General features: G+C 45.7%; 3 protein-coding genes, 1 non-coding gene and 1 pseudogene across 5 annotated transcripts; 1 reads left to right on the top strand and 4 right to left on the bottom strand.

Moving 5' to 3' along the window:
• Positions 1-3,298: 3,298 nt before the first annotated feature.
• On the bottom strand, positions 3,299-7,743 carry LOC104584975 (annotated as a pseudogene).
• Positions 7,744-8,006: 263 nt separating this feature from the next.
• On the top strand, positions 8,007-8,112 carry LOC112269037. The gene has a single exon (XR_002960627.1). It is a non-coding gene; the product is annotated as a small nucleolar RNA R71 (small nucleolar RNA).
• Positions 8,113-9,891: 1,779 nt separating this feature from the next.
• On the bottom strand, positions 9,892-11,558 carry LOC100836795 (UPF0481 protein At3g47200). The gene is made up of 3 exons (XM_024455373.1): positions 11,382-11,558; positions 10,840-11,287; positions 9,892-10,766 (listed from the first exon to the last, which is right to left on the bottom strand). Exons 1-3 carry the CDS (start codon positions 11,510-11,512, stop codon positions 9,987-9,989), a joined length of 1,359 nt encoding a protein of 452 aa, XP_024311141.1. The 5' UTR covers positions 11,513-11,558; the 3' UTR covers positions 9,892-9,986.
• A 2,929-nt stretch (positions 11,559-14,487) lies between these two features.
• On the bottom strand, positions 14,488-16,656 carry LOC112268965 (UPF0481 protein At3g47200-like). 2 transcript variants are annotated; one of them, XM_024455372.1, is made up of 3 exons: positions 16,261-16,656; positions 15,537-16,173; positions 14,488-15,390 (listed from the first exon to the last, which is right to left on the bottom strand). In XM_024455372.1, the coding sequence occupies exons 2-3, from the start codon at positions 16,125-16,127 to the stop codon at positions 14,599-14,601; spliced, it is 1,383 nt and encodes a 460-aa protein (XP_024311140.1). In that variant the 5' UTR covers positions 16,128-16,173; positions 16,261-16,656; the 3' UTR covers positions 14,488-14,598. The 2 variants fall into 2 exon arrangements, with proteins under 2 accessions (XP_024311140.1, XP_024311139.1); XM_024455371.1 differs by having other exon boundaries at positions 15,537-16,656.
• Positions 16,657-18,532: 1,876 nt separating this feature from the next.
• On the bottom strand, positions 18,533-21,421 carry LOC100837413 (UPF0481 protein At3g47200). The gene is made up of 3 exons (XM_014901889.2): positions 21,213-21,421; positions 20,058-21,119; positions 18,533-19,527 (listed from the first exon to the last, which is right to left on the bottom strand). Exons 2-3 carry the CDS (start codon positions 20,670-20,672, stop codon positions 18,775-18,777), a joined length of 1,368 nt encoding a protein of 455 aa, XP_014757375.1. The 5' UTR covers positions 20,673-21,119; positions 21,213-21,421; the 3' UTR covers positions 18,533-18,774.
• Positions 21,422-21,480: the final 59 nt, after the last annotated feature.

The raw sequence follows: 21,480 nt of genomic DNA on the forward strand, positions 1-21,480 counted from the left end.
TTACCAACAGAAATTTTGTTATGGTTAAGCCAACCCAAAACTTTCTTTATACTTGACTTCGAGGGTGGCTGATGAAGTACAAGGTTTCAATCCCATCTGTCCATGGTATCTTCTTTCATCAAACTTGAGATCGGTTACATAGATAGATTACATCCAATTTTTTTCGAATTCCATTGGCTGATTGATCGACTCTTCTTTTAGCTACATAGACCTGATGATCCTCACAAGTCATTTGGAAATCCATACAAAAACGGTGTGCTGAAATAATAGCTCCGAGATGCAATCTACATCAGCACACAAACGGCGGCTTCCACATATCCGTCGACTATACGTGCAAGGTGGAGCTAATATTTTTTAAATAATACGAATTAAATAATCATTTTTAAAAACAATACATGTTTTTTAGAATTTTCAAAAATAATACGCCCTCGGTCTGGCCTGACCCAAGCCGATTAGGGGCAGTCGGACTTGGGCTTTTGCAGGTTTTGACAGGTGGGGACTAATCGGCTTGGGCGAAGCTGATTAGTTCCAGTTGGTCTGTGCAAAACTGATTAGCCAATTGGAACTAATTAGCTTCCCCAAGCTACTTAATTGCATGATCAATGCATGTTTAAATGGACGTAGCTTTTGTTTCGTCCGCAAACCCAACAATTCGAGTTGGTTACAGAACTAAGCCACGATTGAACTATTTGCTCTCTTAATTTTTACTTTCAGTCCAATCGTGTCTTAGTTCTACTTTATATTTTTTTCAACTTTTACTTTTAAAAAATTAGCTTTTAATTTTTTGGACTTTTCATTTTAATTACTTGCTTTCAGGCTTTTAATCTTTGACCTTTTTATTTTTATTGTTTTATTTTTGGCTTTTTATTTTAAATTTAAAAAACTTACTCGGAAGGTGGCATCCCGGCGGCAACAACGAAGGCGGCGCCGGGCCACCAGATCCGACCGTCGGAGGGCTCACGCAGCCCAGATCAAGGCCCACGTGAGGTCGGCGGCGTGAGGAGCGCTTGCGGCGGCGGCGACTAGATCCAGGTTGTGGGCGGCCAGAACGGCGCGGATCATCTGGCCTCCCTCGGGCAACACGGCGGCATGCGCGAGGAGGGAGATGGGGAGGCAGCGTGTGAGGAAGGAGATGGGGAGGAGGAGGAGGCGCGCGAAGAAGGAGATAGGAAGGCGGCGGGGAAGCAGGCGTGGGGTGGGAGGGGGGAGAGGAGGCGCTGCGGCGGCAGAGCGAGGTGGGGCCGCGGGCGTGAGGTCGGCTGGGAGGAGGAAGAAAGAGGTCTCTTAGAGAGTAGCTTCCGTCCCGGGGGGAACTGCGCCAAAGTAACAAATCTAACTCGATGATCTAATGTTTTTGGGGTTTTCGGTTGACTGTAGCAAATCTGACAACAAGGTACTGACTAACTGAAGAAACAGACACAAACAAGAAGATTTAACTGAAGAAAATCAACACTAGCAGAGCAGATCTTTCTGTGACGAATTTAGAGTTTAGACAGCAAGGGTCTTAGAGAAAGGAGATGAAATAGTGAAGATCTAGAGAAGGCAAGCAGCAAAACTAATAGACAAGGAGAGAGTTTCAGATCAAAGAGTAAAACATCACGAGCAGATCATGTCTCTACTGCACAACAAACTGATAGAAATTTAAAGAAACATCCAAATCACCCAAGAACAGCTCTGGATCTTGCCAGCTTCCTCTCTTCTTCCCCTCTCTTCTCCATGTTTCTGGATCTCAACTACTCCACCCCCCTTGCTTGTGTTGTCCCGAAGGAAAGAGATACACCACCCTTTATGCTCTCTCCTTTTCTCCCCTTCAGAGGCTGTCACCATCACCTTTGAATTATGCAAATGACCCCTTGCTTTTGCTAGCTTGACACTGAAGAAGATCCTTGCTTTATGCTCCTTTTTGCTTGATCACCCCTTCCAGCATGTTCTTTATCTCTTCTTTTTTCTCTGCTTCACTTTTTTGCTTGGTACCTTTTCTTCAAGATGTGAAGAAGATTCTGGTGCCTTTTCGCACCCTTTTCTGCAAAAAGACTTCTGCAAAAAGACATGTAGTGCTGTAAAATGACAGGTTTGACCCTTTTTTACAGAATTAATTCAAATGATTCAAATTCAAGCATGATCAGCACCAATTATGTTTGAAATTGATTTATAAATATGTACCGATCATACCCCCACACCTGAATTTTGCTTGTCCTCAAGTAAAAGGATTTAGTACTCAAACACCAATTAATTAGTAATGCAAAGCAGTAAACAGATGAGAGGAATTGACAAATGCAGTTCTCCGTCAGAGTGTTCATATAAATTGTGTATCAAACATTTCAATGATTTCTAGGCATCAAAAATGATCTAGGGTAAATGACTAGAAACAAATGATATCTAAAGCATAGTACTGAACTGAGCTGATTAAAACTTCAGGGAAATGTGGCACAACCACTTATTTGTAGATAACTGTGACTTTTGTCACTTATTGAAGGCTGAAAACTGTCGCGAAGCCACTTATTGAATTTGTAAAAAAATTTAGAACGGAACTGTGGCACAGCCACTTATTGCAAGCAATGTGACTTTTGTCACTTATTCAAGGAAGAATAAACACATGTGGACCTTGCCACTTATTGAATTTCAGAAAAACCAAAAAGTAAACTGAAGTAACAATGCTCAATGACACATGTTTCAGAAATCACAATCCCAGGATCATGACTCCTACATAGTGACACCAAACAACTAGCTCAGAAAAGTAACAAAGATTTAGAACACAAAGTTTCTGAATTATTTTACAAATGGTCAGAAATGATTGAAATTTAAGATAAACAGTTTAAATGATCATTCTGGACAGAGAACTAACTTTTGCAACTTCTATTAAATGTTTTCTGTCAAAGCATAACCATGAACAGTGCCGAGGCAAAAGTTTTAACAGTATAGATTCATGTAATCTTTTCAAAATTATCAAGATGGGTTAATTTGAATCATGAACACACAATATTTATACCAAAAGTATCAAAAAATGGAGACTGAAACAGCTCGCCAAGTTTCTGAACATTAATTCCTTGACTTGACAGAATTTGTTGCAAGAATTTCCTGCTCTCACTTCCTACTTTCCCATTTTTCTTCTAGCTTATTATGCATCTTTCCTACTTCTCCTGCTGCTGATTCTTGCATAAACCCTACGAAAAGAAAAGATAAACAAAAATAAAACAAATCTCATAGAGGCAAAGGAAAGTTACTGAATTTTATTTCCAGGTTGCCTCCTGATAGCGCTCTTTTATGGTCATCAGCTTGACCCCTGGTTTGAAATGGCTCAAGATGCTTGACCACTGTCAAGGCTTGCCTGCCTCAACTCTGCTTCTTCTGGTCTTGCATCAAAATCAAGAATAGGATCTCCATTGAAATAATGCTTCACTCTTTGGCCATTAACTGAGAATATCCCTTCTGAAGGACTCTGTTCTTCCAAAGCACCATTGCCCAACACCTTCTTTATAACACATGGACCATACCATCTTGATTTAAATTTCCCAGGAAATAGGTGGAATCTTGAATCATAGACTAGCACCAGCTGTCCAGGACTGAACTCTCTTATCTGAATATGCCTGTCATGCCACTTCTTGGTCTTTTCCTTATAGATTCTTGCACTCTCATAGGCATGTAATCTCAGCTCATCAAGCTCACATAAGTGAAGTTTCCTGAGTTCACCAGCAGCTTCCATATCCATGTTCAATTTCCTGATAGCCCAATGTGCTTTGTGCTCAAGTTCAACAGGCAAATGGCAGGCTTTTCCATAAATAAGCCTAAATGGGGACATGCCTATTGGAGTTTTGTAAGCAGTCCTATAAGCTCATAGAGCATCATTTAACTTTAATGACCAATCTCCTCTGGATTTAGAAACAACCTTCTTCAAAATTTGCTTGATTTCTCTATTAGACAGCTCCACTTGCCCATTTGCTTGAGGGTGATATGGAGTTGTTACCTTGTGATTGAACATTCCATATTTTTCAAATAACTTGACCAACTGATGGTTATTGAAGTGGGTCCCTCCATCATTGATCACTACTCTTGGTACACCAAATCTGGAAAAAATTACATTTCTGAATAACTTGCAAACTGACTTTGAATCTGCATGGACAGTTGGGACAGCTCCAATCCATTTAGACACATAATCCACGGCAACAAGTATATGCTTGAATCCTTTAGAAGAGGGCAATGGACCAATGTAATCCACACCCCAAACATCAAATAACTCAACTTCAAGAATGCTCTGCTGTGGCATTTCATTTCTGCTAGACACCTTTCTAGTTCTCTGACAAGGATCACATTTCTGAATAAAAGAGTGCACATCTCTGAAGATAGATGGCCAATAAAACCCAGCCTGCAAGATTTTAGCTGAAATTTTGGATACACCAGCATGCCCACCAATAGGAGAGGCATGACGGTGATATATCACACTCTGGACTTCTTCCTGTGGAATGCATCTCCTGATTATTCCATCTCCACACTGTTTGTACAGATTAGGCTCATCCCAATAAAATTCTTTAACATCATGCAGAAATTTCTTCTTAAGATGAAAAGTAAGATTTGGAGACAAATGATTGCAAACCATATAATTCACAATATCAGCATACCAAGGAACATTGTGACTAATCTTCATTAGCTGATCTCCTGGCAAACTGTCATTAATTTCAGACTTATCCTGGCTTTCATGAACAATTCTGGACAAGTGGTCAGCTATCAGATTTTTAGTCCCTTTATTATCTTTTATCTCCACATTAAACTCTTGCAATAAAAGAATCCATCTTATCAGCCTTGGTTTTGCATCTTTCTTATTCAGCAGGTATTTAATAGCTGCATGATCTATATAAACAACAGTTTTTGAACCAACTATATAAGGCCTGAATTTATCAAATGCATAAACTACTGCTAGGAGTTCTTTCTCTGTAGTTGTGTAATTGACTTGAGCATCATCAAGAGTTTTACTGGCATAATAGATGACATTAAGCTGCTTTTCCACTGCATAATCACTTGCATCACACATTATTTCAAATGGGTATTTCCAATCAGGTGACTGCACAATAGGAGCTGAAATCAAAGCATCTTTCAGTTTAACAAAAGCTTCATTACAGACTTCATCAAGCACAAATGGAACATCATTTTTTAGCAAATTAGTCAGTGGCTTTGCAATATTTGAAATATCCTTAATGAATCTCCTGTAAAAAACCCTGCATGTCCAAGAAAGTTTTTGATCTCTTTGACATTAATTGGTGGTGAAAGCTTTGCAATAACTTCAACCTTAGCTTTATCAACTTCAATTCCTCTAGCAGATATCAAATGTACAAGAACAATCCCTTCTCTGACCAGAAAATGACACTTTTCCCAATTAAGCACAAGGTTATTATCTGCACATCTCTGCATTACAGTACTTAAGTTCTTCAGACAATCATCCAAACTGTCCCCAAACACAGTGAAATCATCCATAAACACTTCCATGATCTTCTCTACAAAATCTGAAAATATTGACAAAACACATATCTGAAAGGTACCAGGAACATTGCATCTGTAAGCTAAAGTTCCATATGGGCAGGTGAATGTGGTTTTATCTTGATCTTCAGGATGAATTGGAATTTGCAAGAATCCTAAGTATCCATCCAAATAACAATAGAATTCTTTTCCTGTCATTCTCTCAAGCATCTCATCAATAAAGGGCAAAGGAAAGTGATCTTTCCTAGTGGCATCATTTAGCTTCCTGTAATCTGTACACATTCTGTACCCAGTGATAGTTCTTGAAGGTATAAGCTGACCTTTATCATTTCCTACCATTGTCATGCCACCTTTCCTGGGAACAATGTGTATAGGACTGACCCACTCACTGTCTGAAATTGGATAGATTATATCTGCAGACAACAATTTTAGAACCTCTTTCTTTACTACTTCCTGCAGGTGAGGATTCAATCTCCTTTGATGTTCTCTAGTGGGTTTCTTTCCTTCTTCCAAAAATATTCTGTGCATGCAAACAGATGGATGTATTCCTTTCATATCATCAATAGAATATCCAATCACTGCCCTGTGTTTTTTCAGAACAACAATTAATTCCTTAACCTGTTCTGGTTTTAATGCTGAACTCACAATCACTGGAAACTGATCATTATCTTCAAGAAATTCATACTTCATATGAGCTGGCAATTGTTTCATATCAACTGGCTTATAAGGGACTAAACTGGCATCAACTGAAGTAATACCATCTTCAACAATCTCAACTGCAGCTACTGTCTCAGCTTTCTGAACTTTCAGAAACTTGTCATTTAATCTCGAGTGATTTGTATCAGCATTGTTCTGTAACTCGTACACCTTTGCAACACATTCATCTATAGCATCAACAGAAAGACATTCTTTTGTGCAATGAGGTAAATGGGATGGGTGCTTCATATCAAAGATTATTTCTTCTTTTCCAAATTTCAGGGTTAACTTTGCACCTTTAACATCAATCAGTGCCCCTGCTGTAGCTAAAAAGGGCCTTCCAAGAATCACAACCTCACTTCTGTCTTCCATTCCCAACACAACAAAATCTACAGGATAAGTAAATTTGTTGACAATGATTGGGATATCAAGTAAGATTCCAGCTGGTTTTCTCAAAGTCATGTCTACTAACTGAAGTGTTAGTGTTGTTGGGTTTAAATCACCAAGTCTCATTTCTTGACACACTGACAAAGGCAAGACACTCACTGAGGATCCTAAATCACATAAAGCAATGAATTTCCTGTTCCCAACACAACAAGGAATTACCAAACTGCCTGGATCTTTCAATTTAGGAGCCATTTTGTTCTGAATCAGAGCACTACATTCTTTAGTCATAGCAACAATTTCAGGTTCTCCCAAACTTCTCTTCTTAGTGATCAATTCTTTGAAGAATTTTGCATACATTGGCACATGTAACACTACTTCAAGTATAGGAATTGTCACTTGCACTTCCTTCATTATTTCAAGAAACTTAACATATTGTTTTTCCTCTTTGGTTTTGTCATTTCTTTCTGGGAAAGGCAGCTTGACTGATGAACTCTGAACACTTTCTGATTCAGCACTGCCACTGGCCTCATTTCCCTTCTGTACTTCCTTCCTTTTAACATTTTCTATAACAAATTTTGTCCTTAGTTGAGGTGGAACATAAGGTTTCACAGGAACAGGTGTTGGGAGAATTGGCTCAACAATTTTGCCTGATCTAGTAGTGATTGCACCACATAAATTCTTTGGATTACTTTTAGCTTGAGATGGCAATCTTGCTTCTGACTTTTCTGAAGAACTCCCAACAGACAAATCATCCATTTTACTAGCTAGTTTGTGAACTGTATTGTTCAAGCTACTTAACATAGCCAACTGAGTTTTGTTCACATTAGCCATCATTTCCATTTGCTTCTCCATTAACCTCTTCAAGGCTGTCATTCCTTCCTGCTTCTGTGGATGTGGAGCTGGGTGAGAAACACTTGATGAAAATGATGATTGAGTTGGAGCATTTGATTTATAAGAAAGGTTGGGGTGTTGCCTCCACTGTGGGTTATAACTCTGAGAGTAAGGGCCTTGAGACTGAGCATAATTAACTTCAGAAACTGACTGAGCTGAAGATTCTGCAGTTGCATATCCAACACACTCCCCATCATGCCCAGGAACACCACAGATACTGCAAACCTGAGCTGGCTGAGTAACTACTGAAGATGCAACTGATCCCACTGATTTGATAGAAGAAATTATGCTTGCCTGCATCTGTGACATATTTTTTGTTCATGATCTCAAGTTGAGTTGCAAGAGCATATGTTGGAGAAATCTGATGCATTCCTGGCTTTGGAGGAGCAACTGATCTCTCGCTTGTCCATTGAACATCATGAGTATCCATACTTTCAATAAGAGTAAATGCTTCATTCAGAGTTTTGTTCATAATTCCTCCTCCTCCAGCTGATGAATCAACATAGGATCTAGTACCAGGTGATAACCCTTTATAGAATGTTTGTAGTACTAACCATCTCTCTAATCCATGATGTGGACACATTCTGAGCAAAGTTTGATATCTATTCCAAGCATCATGTAAACTCTCATCACTAAACTGCACAAAGTTGTTTATCTTATCCCTGCATTCAGCTGCTTTCATTGGTGGATAGTACTTCTCAAAGAAAGCCTGCATAAGATTTGCCCAGCTGTTTCTTCTGGCTTGCTGGTAAGACATTTAACCATATCTTTGCACCATCTGTTAGTGAAAATGGAAACAAATGAAGCTTAATGACATCAGCTGGAACCCCATTCATCTTCATTGTATTGCAATATTCCAAAAACTGGTTAATGTGCTCATGAGGATCATTAGAAGCTGAGCCACTGAACCGAGAATGCTGCACCATACTAATCAATGCTGGTTTAAGGTCAAAGTTGTTTGCCTCAATGACTAGTTGACTGACATTAGCAGCCACATTCTGATGATTTGGTATCCACAAATATCTGACTAAAGTGGTATCCCCCATCTCTGAACTTTCTGTATCTGAATCGCTGACAAAAGAATAGCTATCTGAAGATTCAGGTTCAGGTTCAGTTTCAGCTGATCTTCTTCTAGGAATCTGCCTCAATTCTTCTCTGATTTGATTAAGTGTTTTTCTGCAGTCTGGACTATCTAACAATTGTCTTCTCTGTCTTCTTGTGAGCATTCAACAATTTCCTGCATTTAAATGATTAATCTTCTGCCCAAAAGCACAACTAAAGAATTGATTATGGGTAAGTATCCTAATAAGCCGAAGCAACAACAAAATAACAAAAGAAATCAACAAGGTTTAGTTTAGAGATTTTAGTTAGAAACCATTGATTAATCCCCGGCAACGGCGCCAACTCATCAAACTGTAGTTTTAGCAGTAATAAAAATGAAGTTCTCCACAGGGATTAATGCAATGATTCCTTTTCAAATCTCAAGCTAAACTCACAGATTAACAAGCTTTGGACTGAAAAGTAACAAATCTAACTTGATGATCTAATGTTTTTGCGGTTTTTGGTTGACTGTAGCAAATCTGACAACAAGGTACTGACTAACTGAAGAAACAGACACAAACAAGAAGATTTAACTGAAGAAAATCAACACCAGCAGAGCAGATCTTTTTGTGACGAATTTAGAGTTTAGACAGCAAGGGTTTTAGAGAAAGGAGATGAAATAGTGAAGATCTAGAGAAGGCAAGCAGCAAAACTAATAAACAAGGAGAGAGTTTCAAATCAAACAGTAAAACATCACAAGCAGATCATGTCTCTACTGCGCAACAAACTGATAGAAATTTAAAGAAGCATCCAAATCATCCAAGAACAGCTCTGGATCTCGCCAGCTTCCTCTCTTCTTCCCCTCTCTTCTCCATGTTTCTGGATCTCAACTACTCCACCCCCCTTGCTTGTGTTGTCCCGAAGGAAGAGATACACCACCCTTTATGCTCTCTCCTTTTCTCCCCTTCAGAGGCTATCACCATCACCTTTGAATTATGCAAATGACCCCTTGCTTTTGCTAGCTTGACACCGAAGAAGATCCTTCTTTATGCTCCTTTTTGCTTGATCACCCCTTACATCATGTTCTTTCTCTCTTCTTTTTTCTCTTCTTCACTTTTCTGTTTGGTACCTTTTCTTCAAGTTGTAGAAGGAAGAAGATTTTGGTGCCTTTCCGCACCCTTTTCTACAAAAAGACATGCAGTGCTGTAAAATGACAGGTTTGGCCCTCTTTTACAGAATCAATTCAAATTCAAATTCAAATGATTCAAATTCAAGCATGATCAGCGCCAATTATGTTTAAAATTGATTTAAAAATATGTACTGATCAACCCTAAAACAAAACATCGTCAACATTCAACAACCTTCAACAATACACACGCACACACTGGCAGATTCAAGACAGAAATATTAAGAAGAGTTTATGCTCTCAAGCTTCACTTGCACGACCGGCTGTCATACTCACGGTGCGCTGCTATTGATGCATCTTCAGTGCTTTGTATCCTTTAATGTGCTTGTAAAGATGTTTTTGCAACTTCGTAGCTCATGACGGCATAGAAAGTCTGCATGATGTCGGTTGCGACCAAGCAGATGGCCGCGACAAGCGCAATGAACGTCCATGGGCTCCTGAAGTGCTTGTTCTTGAGGAAGGACCACGGCACAAACCACAGCGATTTACAGATGCTCTTTTTGTAGTAATCCTCCATCTCCTCGCGTACGCCGCACAGCCGGCTATCCCCGTACTTGGGCACGTCCTTCGTGAGGGTGTTGAACATCTTCACCACCGCCGCGTCGTCGTCGGCGAGGTCGTGAACGATGATGCGTTTCCTCCTCAGATGGGCGACGTCTTCGGCCGAGTCGATGATGTCCTTCATGAACAGCACGAATGCCGTCACGTCGTTGCTGGTGCGGACGTGCATCGCCTCGAACGCCATCATGTTGTGGTACTTGTAATGGGTGGTGTCGTCAAGGTAGAGCCTGGGCATCATGACAGTGCGCGTCGTCTTGAATTCGATGTCGTCGAGCTGGAATTTCCGGCGGCTGGTCCTGAAACGGATGCCGGCGTCGGCCAGCTTCTGCGCGGAGCGGGGGACGTCGGGAGGCGGCCTTTTCCGACCCAGGATACCTGCAACTCCGCGGTGAACTGGGCCGGGCCACTTCAGTAGGCTCCTTCGGTAAAGGTCCAGGGGATGGAGTCCCAGGCCGTTGCTGGCCACACGGGGATCCCAGTTCTCCGTGCACAGGAATTTCAGTAATATGTTGTTGATGACAACATCTCCATCGCTCTGCCAATTCATGACCCGATGATGTACTTCATGGTCAGCTCAAAATTTCATGAAGTTGGTATCAGGCACGTACCGGAGGTTTGCCAGTCTCCACGGCGACGATCCTCTGAAGCACCTTCAGCGGGAGCTGATTCTCGAGCATGAGCATGTCGCGCTGGACGAACGACTGAACGTGCCGCACCCCTTTCTTGCTGAAAATGGGGTCGCTGTTCACATAGTCTTTGCGAGAGTCCTCCTCCCTCATCACTTCCAGCAGGAAACAGCCGTCGGCGATCATCATCTCCAGGAACTTTACCCTGTTCTCGCCGCGCCACTCGTCGCCGAGGTCCATGTAAGCGTCCTCCAGGTCCTGGGCCACCTCCTCCATGGACTTGACGAGCTCGCCGATCGTCCTCTGGGCCCGCTGGAGGAGGTGCCGGACGGCCCTCATCTTGTGTTCCTCCATGGGCTTTAAGCCGTCGTTGTCGTGGTGAAACGGGCCCAGAGCTACCGTCTGCGGCATGTAGATACTCGCCTCCCCTCTAGGATAGGAAATCATGTGTCACTATTGCTCCGGCAAAAATAACCGTATAGATACTACTCCTACGATCTGGATCTTGATTCCTGAATGCTTACCTGCCATGGACCATCTTGAAACGCGGCGGCACGCGGAAGATGCTGTGCTTCGGCCATTTCTCCGTCTTGGCCGACGGCTCGGATTCGTCGAGCTTCCTCTCCATGTCGACCACCCACGCATCTTGCAGCATGCTGTTAGTTTTTGCTCGCTACCCGTGAACTAATTTGTGCATGCGCGCTTACGAATTCCTGTATGCAAATGGCATATCATGCACGAGTACTTATGTAGGAGAAGCAGCCTACAGGTTTCTTTCCAACGTTCCTTTCTTGCTTTTATTATATCACGTGATTATTTCATATACGGAGTATATGATACCTTAACCTTCCCAGGTTAAAGCCACATGATAATTAAGGTCTAAAGAAAGTGTTGCTTGGCTTGTTCCCTAGGACAGGTCCAAAGATGCAAATCGACTAGTTACGTTAGTGGATAATGCTAGTACTTAAATGGCCTTGCATGCATGGTTTGTGGCGCCTAGTGTGCTTTTGCAGATAGTAGCGAGACCGGAAAGGATGTTCTCTACCTGGCAGCACCCAGCTTCACCAACAGAAAATATTGTTATGGTTAAGCCAACCCGAAACTTCCTTTATACTCCGTCGGTTCTATAAAAATTGGCACGGATTTGAACTAGTTCTAGTTTAAAGCCGTGCCAATCTTTATGAAACGGAGGGAGTACTTGACTTCGTGGGTGGGTGATGAAGTACATGGCATTTGTGAGCATCAAACTTGAGATCAGTTCCTATAACACATACATTGAATTGCATACAACATAACTAACTTTATTTTAGATCAGCAGGACATCGGCAGGAATGTGATGCAACACGTCCACCAAAACTTCAAGCAACATGTCGGCCCCACATCGAACACCATGTTGGCCTCCTTTAGAAGTTGTAGCACTATTGCCGCCTTGCAAATGCCACATGCCGAAGGTGTTAATTGCCTTTTCACAAAAGCATCGACGCGCACGGGCATTAGTACACCATTGACGGACACATCGGGCTCTCCACCATTGACTCCGCCATGAGTTTAGAGTAGTGGAGGGATAAGCTGTCGACTTTGAAGGAGCGGAGCGGGCCGTTGATGTTAGGGGAGATGTCAATGCGTTTTGAGGCATTGACCTCGGCCTCAGAGGAGTCAGAGGCGGTGGTGGCATCGGCATAGAGCACCTCCAACCATGGGAGGCGCACGTAGGTGGCAACAAGACTATGAACCCTAGCGGACTGGCCAGGCATGCACTTGATGTAGAGGTGGAGTGCAAGCCCGACGGCTTTTCTAGCCAAGACAAGATGACGAAGGGACCGGAGGATGAGGCAACAGACCGGAAGGGGAGTCAAACAGACCCGAAAAATGGGTGTATCTGCGTCTTCTTGAGGCATCACTATGGCTCGATGGGTCTCAATGGATCGATCTAGATTTGGCGCCCATGACATGATATAGGGTCAACATATATCTGAGGCATCACAAGTAGGCAACTGGTGACTGAGTCATCTACGATGCGTCTCCTCTAAGGCGTGTCCATTATGTATATATCGTCGCTAACACATCCTGCGGGTGACGCACCGGAGATGCTTAGTCTAGACTTTGACGTATAAGGGTCCCGCAACGAGGTACTGTTAACGTATTAGGAACACCATCAGAAATGTCGACCAGCCATCAGGTGTGCGCCACACTTGGAGGTGGCACAGACTGTCGTCACTGGCTTGCCCAGTGCGGACATTTCAGTGATGACTCATCAATGTTGCATGTGGGAATTTATCGCTGACATTGCCTTATAAAACTTGTCAGTGATGGTTGTTAGGGCTGAAGAATTGTTCCTGACAGGGACAGAGGCAGGAATCAGGATTGGGGGGGGGGGGTTAGGTTGGCTGCCTTTTCATTGATGGGCTTTAGAGAATAATGGGCCAAGACCCCGGGGGCGAAAAGGATTAAAACAAACCCAAATCACAGGCTCATTACGTAATCACAAAGGGATCGCTGATTTGTTAGGAGGGTGCCCCCCCCCCCTCCCCGCGTCCCTGCCCATTGGTGATGACCGGTCAAGAATGACGAGTTTTGTAGTAGTGTCTCCCGATCTCAAATCCAAAGCTCATCTTCTTCATCCACCTTCGAGACTACCTCTCGTGCCACTTCCACCGAGGCCCTTTTGGATTCTAGGACGAAGGAATAGTGTGTACGTGCGCCATGGAAGCTGCAGTTGGCTGGAGGATGAGGGTGAGATAGAACCCCATCTTAGAACGTAGTGGTCAGCATGGCACTATCATTGGACAAGTGGTGGCACGGCAGCAACTTTTCCAACGACAATCCCTCGAACAAGTACGATGGGCCTATGACTTTTTTGGAATTTTGTTGTATCACCACTGATGCGTGTGGTGTCCCGTGAGTGGTTAGTTTTTGTCTCAACTGAGAGGTAACTAGCGAAAAACGCTAAACTGGTTGTAGCGGTTTTTTAGCCTACCGTCAGAGGGGGTATATGAGCTATTGACATGCCGTAGGTCCGCAAGACACCACTGAATAAAATTATGCATGAGTGATTATAATAGAACTAAACATTCATCAAACATATATGTGCCCACCATGACGGCGCATTGGGTAAATAATCCGGAAAAACTATGTAAATAGTTTAAAAAGTTCTCGAAAAAAATTCATACGTTAAGGAAGTGATGTTTGATACTCCCTTCGTCCCGAAACAAGTGACGTGCCACGTCGCTTATTTTAGGACGGAGGGAGTATATGTGTAAAATTTCAGGTCCAAATTCAATTGCATTTAGCGGCAGGCAAACAACAAATTCAGTATAAACAGTGGTCCTTCACTGTTTGACAATATTTTTTGAGGGAAAAACTGTAGGGGATAACCCCTGAAGTATACTGTGAGCACCAGGATTTGAACCCTGGTGGGTGAAGTCGTGCACCTACAACTCTAGCACCACACCCAGAGGTGCTTCTCCTGCTTGACAATATTCATTTGTATGTTCCTCCTTTTTAGTTCTTCCAAATTTTTTGCAGTTGTGTTTCGACTTAAAATTTGTAGGTTCGTAGAACATCAATATAATGTATTTTTATTTAAAAATAGAGACTTTTAAACATGTTTTTTTTATGAAGTTCGCATAATTTGTATCGAAAATGTGGTTTTCACTTGATATTTTGCCAACACATACAGGTGCGACCATCTAAACACAGGAAAGATCTCCCCATGCTCTACTCCAGTATACACACGCGCCTTCAGTCCCACTTATGATGCTCCCTCTTCCCCTGCACCTCGTACGAGAGCACAGCATACACGGTCTGGATAATATCCGTGACAAGTAACAACACTCCAGCCGCGAGCGACAGGAACGTCCAGGGGTTCCCAAAATACGTCCTCTTCAGGTAGCACCACGAGACGTGCAAGAACACCCGCGCGCTGCTCCGGCAGTAGGCCTCGACCTCCCCGTGCACGAAGCAATACAGCGCCGAGGTCTCGTCGCAGACCACGTCCTTGGTCATCCCATTAAGCAGCCTGACCACTGTCTCGTCCCCGTCCACCCAGTCGCTCCTCACGATCCCTTTCCCCCGGAGCAGCCGCACGTCGTCGGCGGATCCCACGATGCTCCGAAGGAAGAACACGTACGCCGTCACGTCCCCGCTGCCGCTGCCGGCGCCCGCGTGGAGGGCCTCGAACGCCATTAGGTTGAGGAACTTGTACTCGGTGGAGTCGTCCACGAAGAGCTGGGGCATGGTGAGGACGCCGTTGTGGAAGTGGACGTCCCGGAGGCTGTCCTCGCGCCCGCTGTGCTTGAAGCGGATGCCCGCTTCGTAGAGCTTCCGCGCGGAGCGGACGTCCGCCGGTTTCTCTGATGGCGTGTCGTCGAGGTGGATGTCGCGAAACGGGTTGCTGCTGCTGCTGCAGCCAGAGTGGAGGAGGCTCCGTCGGTAGATGTCTAGCGGGTGGAGCCCCAGGTTTGCCTCTGGGTGCTTGTCGATGTTTCCGGCGCCAAGGAAGCTGAGCACCATCCAGTGGATCAATGCACCGGCCTGGCCATTCAAGATGTACATGAGTTATCATTGCTGGGTACGTTAACACTGCGGAGCATTTTCCACAACGGATTTGGCGTCCTCTGCTGTTAGATCAAAACATACTGTGCATTCACACAGAAAAGCAGAGGAGCATCGTAACTTACCTCTGTTTTTCCGGTCTCAGCAGCGACGATCCGTTCGAGCAGGAGCAGCGGCAGCTGGTTCTCGACCATGAGCATGTCGCGCTGCACGTACGGGGCCATATACAGCAACCCGTGCCGGCTGAACACGGGGTCGTTGGCCGCGTACCCGACAATGGCGCGCCGCCGCCCTGCCGCGGCCGCCGTCCTCATCACCTCAAGCAAGAAGCACCCGTCCACGACCATCGTCTCCACGAACGGCCTGCCCCCGCCGCAGCGCCACTCGTCGCCGAGGTCCACGTACGCGGCGCGCAGCTCCTCCTCGACATCGGCCACAGCGGCGACCAGGTCCCCGAGCGGCCTGGCGGCACGCCGGAGCAGGCATAGCAGCGCCCTGCGCTTGTGCTTCTCCATGGGCGCCAGGTCCGGGTCGCCGTGGTGGAAGGGACCCAGGGACACCATCTGCGGCTTGTAGGCGCCCGGGTTGAGGTTCCTGATGCGCGCGGGCACCCGGTATATAGAGTGCTTCCGCCATTGCTCTGCCTCTGACGAGGGGTCGTGGGCTTCCAACAGGAGCTTCTCTACGTCATCAACCCACGATGTCGGCTCGGCCATGGTGGCTTTCACGAAATCAGTTGTCCGGTTTGATGTCTGCAAGGAACTGTACAGGTATATGTCATTGTCGGGCAGAACGAAGAGGATTCATTTCACATGGTTGTAAAGGTAATGAAAGATGAAGCTTGCTTACAGTGTCTGCTTACTTGCCTGCTTTACAGTCTGCTGCTAATTACTATACGCATCAAAGCTTAATCTACTGAAGGATGTGAAAGGTGGAGTAAGAGAGCAGGATAGGTATATCGATCTGAGTTGTATGCTAGTTTATCTTTGTCCTCCTCAGACATCAGATAAATTCGATACAGTGAGTATTAACATGAAAATCTTCTCTTCCACTATTGTTGATTCTCGTACTTTGTTTTCGGAAGGACTCTTTGGCGCCTAACCGCGCGTAACGTGCTCGGCGGACGAAACCGACGCAGAAAATCCCGGATGGGTCCCACCCTGACTTCTCTCTACCTGCCTTATCTCTTACCAGAATCCACGATCCCCTACCTTATCTCTTCCCACGAGGCCACGACCCCCTTCCATATCTCTCTACCGAGACGGAGCAACGCAGGGGGCTGCGGAGGCGCCGGCGGAGGTGAGACGAGGGCGAGACAGCGGCAGCGCAGCTGGCTGCGACGACGAAGGCGAGGGCGAGTGGAGATTGAGCCAGAGTGGCGGCGGCACGGCTGGGCGCGGCGGCGACGGTGGAGGCAAGGAGGTGATAAGCCACCGGAGAGGTTAGTCCGAGGTCGAACTTAGGGTTGGGGGGTGGGGGGAGGGTGTTCGGCGCCGGAGAAGATGCAAGGTTCCCAGCTTAGAGGGGTGGCCAGGGCGGCGGTGGACCAGCGGTGGTGGCGGATGGGGCAGGGCGGAGCGGCGAGGAGTCGCGGGAGCGCGCCGGCCGTGGGTGGCGGGAGACAACCGGTTGGGCCAGGGACAGCCGGCGGCTCTCTTCCTTCCTGTCGCGTGCCGGATGCTCACGTGGTCGAAACGACCGCGGCGTTCACACCGGTCGGAAATCGTCCGCCCGGCGTTGACAAATTGAAGAGACAATATGTTAGTTGATTTCATTATACTTCGGTTTTTCTTTGTGGCCTCGCGTCAACAAATCGACTGATAAATATACAACCATATGTATTGTTCCTCGGTGACAATTGGCATACCTGTATAGCGGCGGAGCTATGTACAAACCAGGCACCATCATCCTATGAAGTTTTCTTGAAAATTACCTTGTTAAATGTGTGGGTCCAAATCCGACAACATGACGCTAGACAGACGCATAGATGAACACGTACGTAGAATGTGTGGGTCCATGTCTGTCAAGTGGGATAACTACGGTTCTGTGATAGATACATCTGTCAATGTGTTTTTGGGTTGAGCCGTTAGTCGCTTACGGTGTCCGCCTATGGCCGTCGGTGACCAAGATCCATGGCAGAAAATGTTGTACCATCGCCGATTCATGCTGTCTTTGATGGAACTTGAGACCGTCAGCCTGGAACTCAAACCTGATGTTTTGAAGTCGCGGGGCTTCGTTTTCGGATGTTGATTCCTAAATTTGTGAAAAATCTGTCCACAAGGTTTTGAGACTTCATGCATGATTTTTCAAAATTCAGATTATTGAAAGTTGATTCCATAATTTTGGACAGCTCGTCAATCATTTGTTGGAAGCTCGTGAAATATATGTGTTGAAAGTTCTCAACACCCACCAGAACCTTCCTCATAAAACCCTAATCACAAGTACTTCGTGCGAGTGCTGCCAGGATCTCTATCACCTCTTCCCAAGCTGCCCACTTGCAATGTAACTTTGGGACACGTTCCACATCAACCCTGCGGGCCTGAGCTTCAATGAGCTTTGGTTCTTTCCTCCCTGCATGATCTACCAAAGGATAGTTGGCCTTCGATACTTCTTGCCATCCTTTGGTGGATTTGGTAATCTAGGAATGCAAAGGTCTTCTAGAATGAAGATAATCATGTCCATGGAGCGACTGAGAACTTGATTCATGGAGTTACTCTTTGGTCTTTTAGGTTGAAATTCAATTCTAAAAAAATAGCAGCTGGTATGTTATGTGACGATTTGTCATCCTTGTTATAAACTCTTTCACTTGATTCTTATTGTGAAGAGAGTTTCTGAATGTTAGTGTTCAAAATTCAGAAAGTTGATTTTATTTGTTTCTTTTGTCTTGTTCTCAATTGAAAGGAGGAACGGAGAGAAGGGGGACCCGATCAATGGCCTCACGCGAGGGGTGCTTCCAACAGGTACTGAACCTGCCGAACTTAGCTCCCTAAGCATCGATTGAATGTTTGGTTATTTCTCGTGAGAAGAAGTTATATACATGTATGAAAGTTCGAGTAAGTGTTAGTTGTGAAAATAGTTCGTTACCACAAAGGATCACTTGACAATAATGGTGGTCTCTGAATAACACATCAATAGCAAGCAACAATTCAATGTGAGAGGAAGAAAACTCAAAATTCACACTAAAAGGAAGACAAAACAAACATAGTCACAAGCACGCCTGTCTTCCTCCCTGTCTTTCGCTCCGAGTACAACAACAACACCCAAAAAGTTCGGAAAGCAAAACTAATTCTCGTAGCCAGGATCTCTTGGTGCAGATGGATTAACAAACATGTGGATCAGGCAATGAATTTTGTCACGGTTGGATCACATTGGAGATGGAGCCGAAGGCGAGCTGTTGTTGTCCTGATCCCGGTAGAACGGCAGCACAGTGTAGACGGTCTGCGTGATGGTCATAACAAGGAGGAAGACGGCCGCGGCGAGGGAGAGGAACGCCCAGGGGCTCCTGAAGTAAGTATGTATGAGGTTTGCTCTCCACATATTCCACGGCTTCCTAAAGTACCCATTCACCTGCCGCTGCACGGCGTCGAGCGCGCTGTCGGGCTCCAGCACCACGTCCCTGGAGATGCTGTTGAACAGCTTGGCCACGGCCTTGTCGCTGCCGACGGCGTTCTGGATGATGCCATTGGAGCTCAGCAGCGCCACGTCCTTGGCGGAGTCGATAATGTTGTCCATGAAGAAGACGTAGGCCGTGACGTCGTTGCCGGCTCCGACATGGAGCCGCTCGAAGGCCATCATGTTGAGGAACATGTACTCGGTGGAGTCGTCCACGGGCACCGTCGGCATGCTCAGCACGCCGTGCCGGAACCGGATGTCGTGCAGGCTGCTCGACTTGCTCTTCTTGAACCGGACCCCGGCCTCGTAGAGCTCCACCGCGGACCGGATGATGTCGGTGTCCAGCGTGTCCGCATCAGAGCTCCGGACGGTTTGGTAAGGGCCGAAGAGCATGCTCCGGCGGAAGACGTCCAGTGGGTGCAGCCCGAGGCCTGTGCCGGATTGTGGTGGACGGGAAGATGTGGCCAGAAACCTTAGCACCATCTTGTGGATGACCTCGTCATTCTGGCCATGCAAGCATTCAAATGTTTAGTCAAAATTGAAGATATACGTACGCACATTAATTACTTCTTCGATCCATGATAAGTGTCGCGGATTTAGTATAAAGTCGTACTAAATCAAAGACACTTATTATGCATCAGAGGGAATATCGATTTAGTCTGGGGCAATAGGATGTTGCTTCACAGGCAAAGTTATAAATCTAGCAAGAACGCTAGTAGCCTAGAGCGGGTCAAACAATAACGATCCATAGTTGTAAGATGATGCTACTACTGCAAAAGTGCAAGAGGTCAAATGCACACCGTAGCTTTGCTTTGCTTGCCATGCACGGAGAAAGCAAAAGCACAAACTAAAGAGAGCCTAGATTCTTTTTTCCCGATAAAAAAAAAACTAAAGAGAGCCTAGAGAAGAGAACTTAGTTGACATGCTGGCAAACGACTACGACATTTTATTTGACGAACGGCAAAAAATAATATCTCCCAAACAAGAAATCAATGTACTAATACGTGGCATTGATTAATTAATCAATTAATTACCGGAGGTTTTCCACTCTCGACGGCGACGAGCCTCTGGAGCAGGAGCAGGGGAAGCTGGTTCTCCAGCATGAGCATGTCCCGGCGTATATAAGGCACCATATACAGCATCCCGTGGTGGCTGAAAATGGGGTCATTCGGCGCGTAGTCGTCGGCGTCGTGCTTCCCGGCGGCCGTCCTCATGACCTCCAGCACGAAGCACCCGTCGACGATCATCATCTCCAGGAACCGCTCCCTGCAGCCCCCCTCGCCCACGGCAGCAGAGTGTCCGTCGCGCCACTCGCTGCCGAGGTCCATGTAGGCGCTCTCGAGCTGCGCCGCGGACGCTTCCACGGCGGCCACGAAGTCCTCGAGTGGCCGGCCGGAGCGGCGGAGCAGGTGGCGCAGCGCCCGGCGCTTGTGCTCCTCCATGGGGAGCAGGTTGGGGTCGCCGTGGTGGAACGGGCCCAGGGAGACCACCTGCGGCTGGTACGCCTTGCTCTTGATGTCCTTGATGCATGACGGGACGCGGTAGATGCAGTGGCTCGACCATCGGGATATCTCCACCGACTTGTCCGCGTCCTTCACCGTCTTCTCCATTTCCACCACCCACGTCCTCTTGCTGCTGCCGCCCGCCATTATAGCTTAATTGTCTCTAACTAACGAACTATACAACCTATAGGTTATATGTAGATTGATACTGCGTATACTGACCTATATATGCATGCATGTGGATCGATCGATGCTGGTGCAGTGGAGGCTATGGGAGCTATAAACCTATAGCTATATGTAGAAGAGAAAAATGATATAAAAAATGTAGAAGAGAAAAGGAGATCACGCAGTGGCTAGCGGAAGTCACGTTACCTAGGTGCATTTAGGGTTAATTGCTTGGATTGCATGCCACATTGCGCGTGCTAGCTAGAAACGACAGGTACCTAGCTACAAAAAGAGTACATAACCTTGTCTCCTTGTTTCACTCATGGTAGGAGCGAGTAACATTTAAGAATTTGAGATGCGATCGATGCAGCGGCAAAGGCAATCAGCTAGGTTTGGTCCCCGCTTCCTGAAGTTGGCTGGTCGATCGACCTGCAAGGAAAAGGAAGGTGAATATTGGGAGGAATTAGAAATACAGTGAGAAGTGTCATGGTCAATTGGTTATTGCGTGCTCTGTGCTATTACCTCTTTACAGCTACGAGATGTTCAGATGTTCTCATTACCAACGTACGGGTCATCAGCCAGGCTTTAGGTAAAGACATATAGTACAGATGTTAGGGGCCAAGGATGATACGATATCGCGATCGACGTGCCTAAACAACGGAGGGAGGTGGGGAATATGGGAGCAGCTGGCCGGAGCCCTGCGGAAGCGAGGAATATATGTGAAAGGTGGCCAGCGTTGTGCATGCAAGATCCGAACATTTGGCCTAAGATGGAGTAGAGGGTAGGGGAG

The sequence above is a fragment of the Brachypodium distachyon genome, chromosome 4 (genome assembly GCF_000005505.3).
Source record: "Brachypodium distachyon strain Bd21 chromosome 4, Brachypodium_distachyon_v3.0, whole genome shotgun sequence".
Lineage (NCBI taxonomy): Eukaryota > Viridiplantae > Streptophyta > Magnoliopsida > Poales > Poaceae > Brachypodium > Brachypodium distachyon.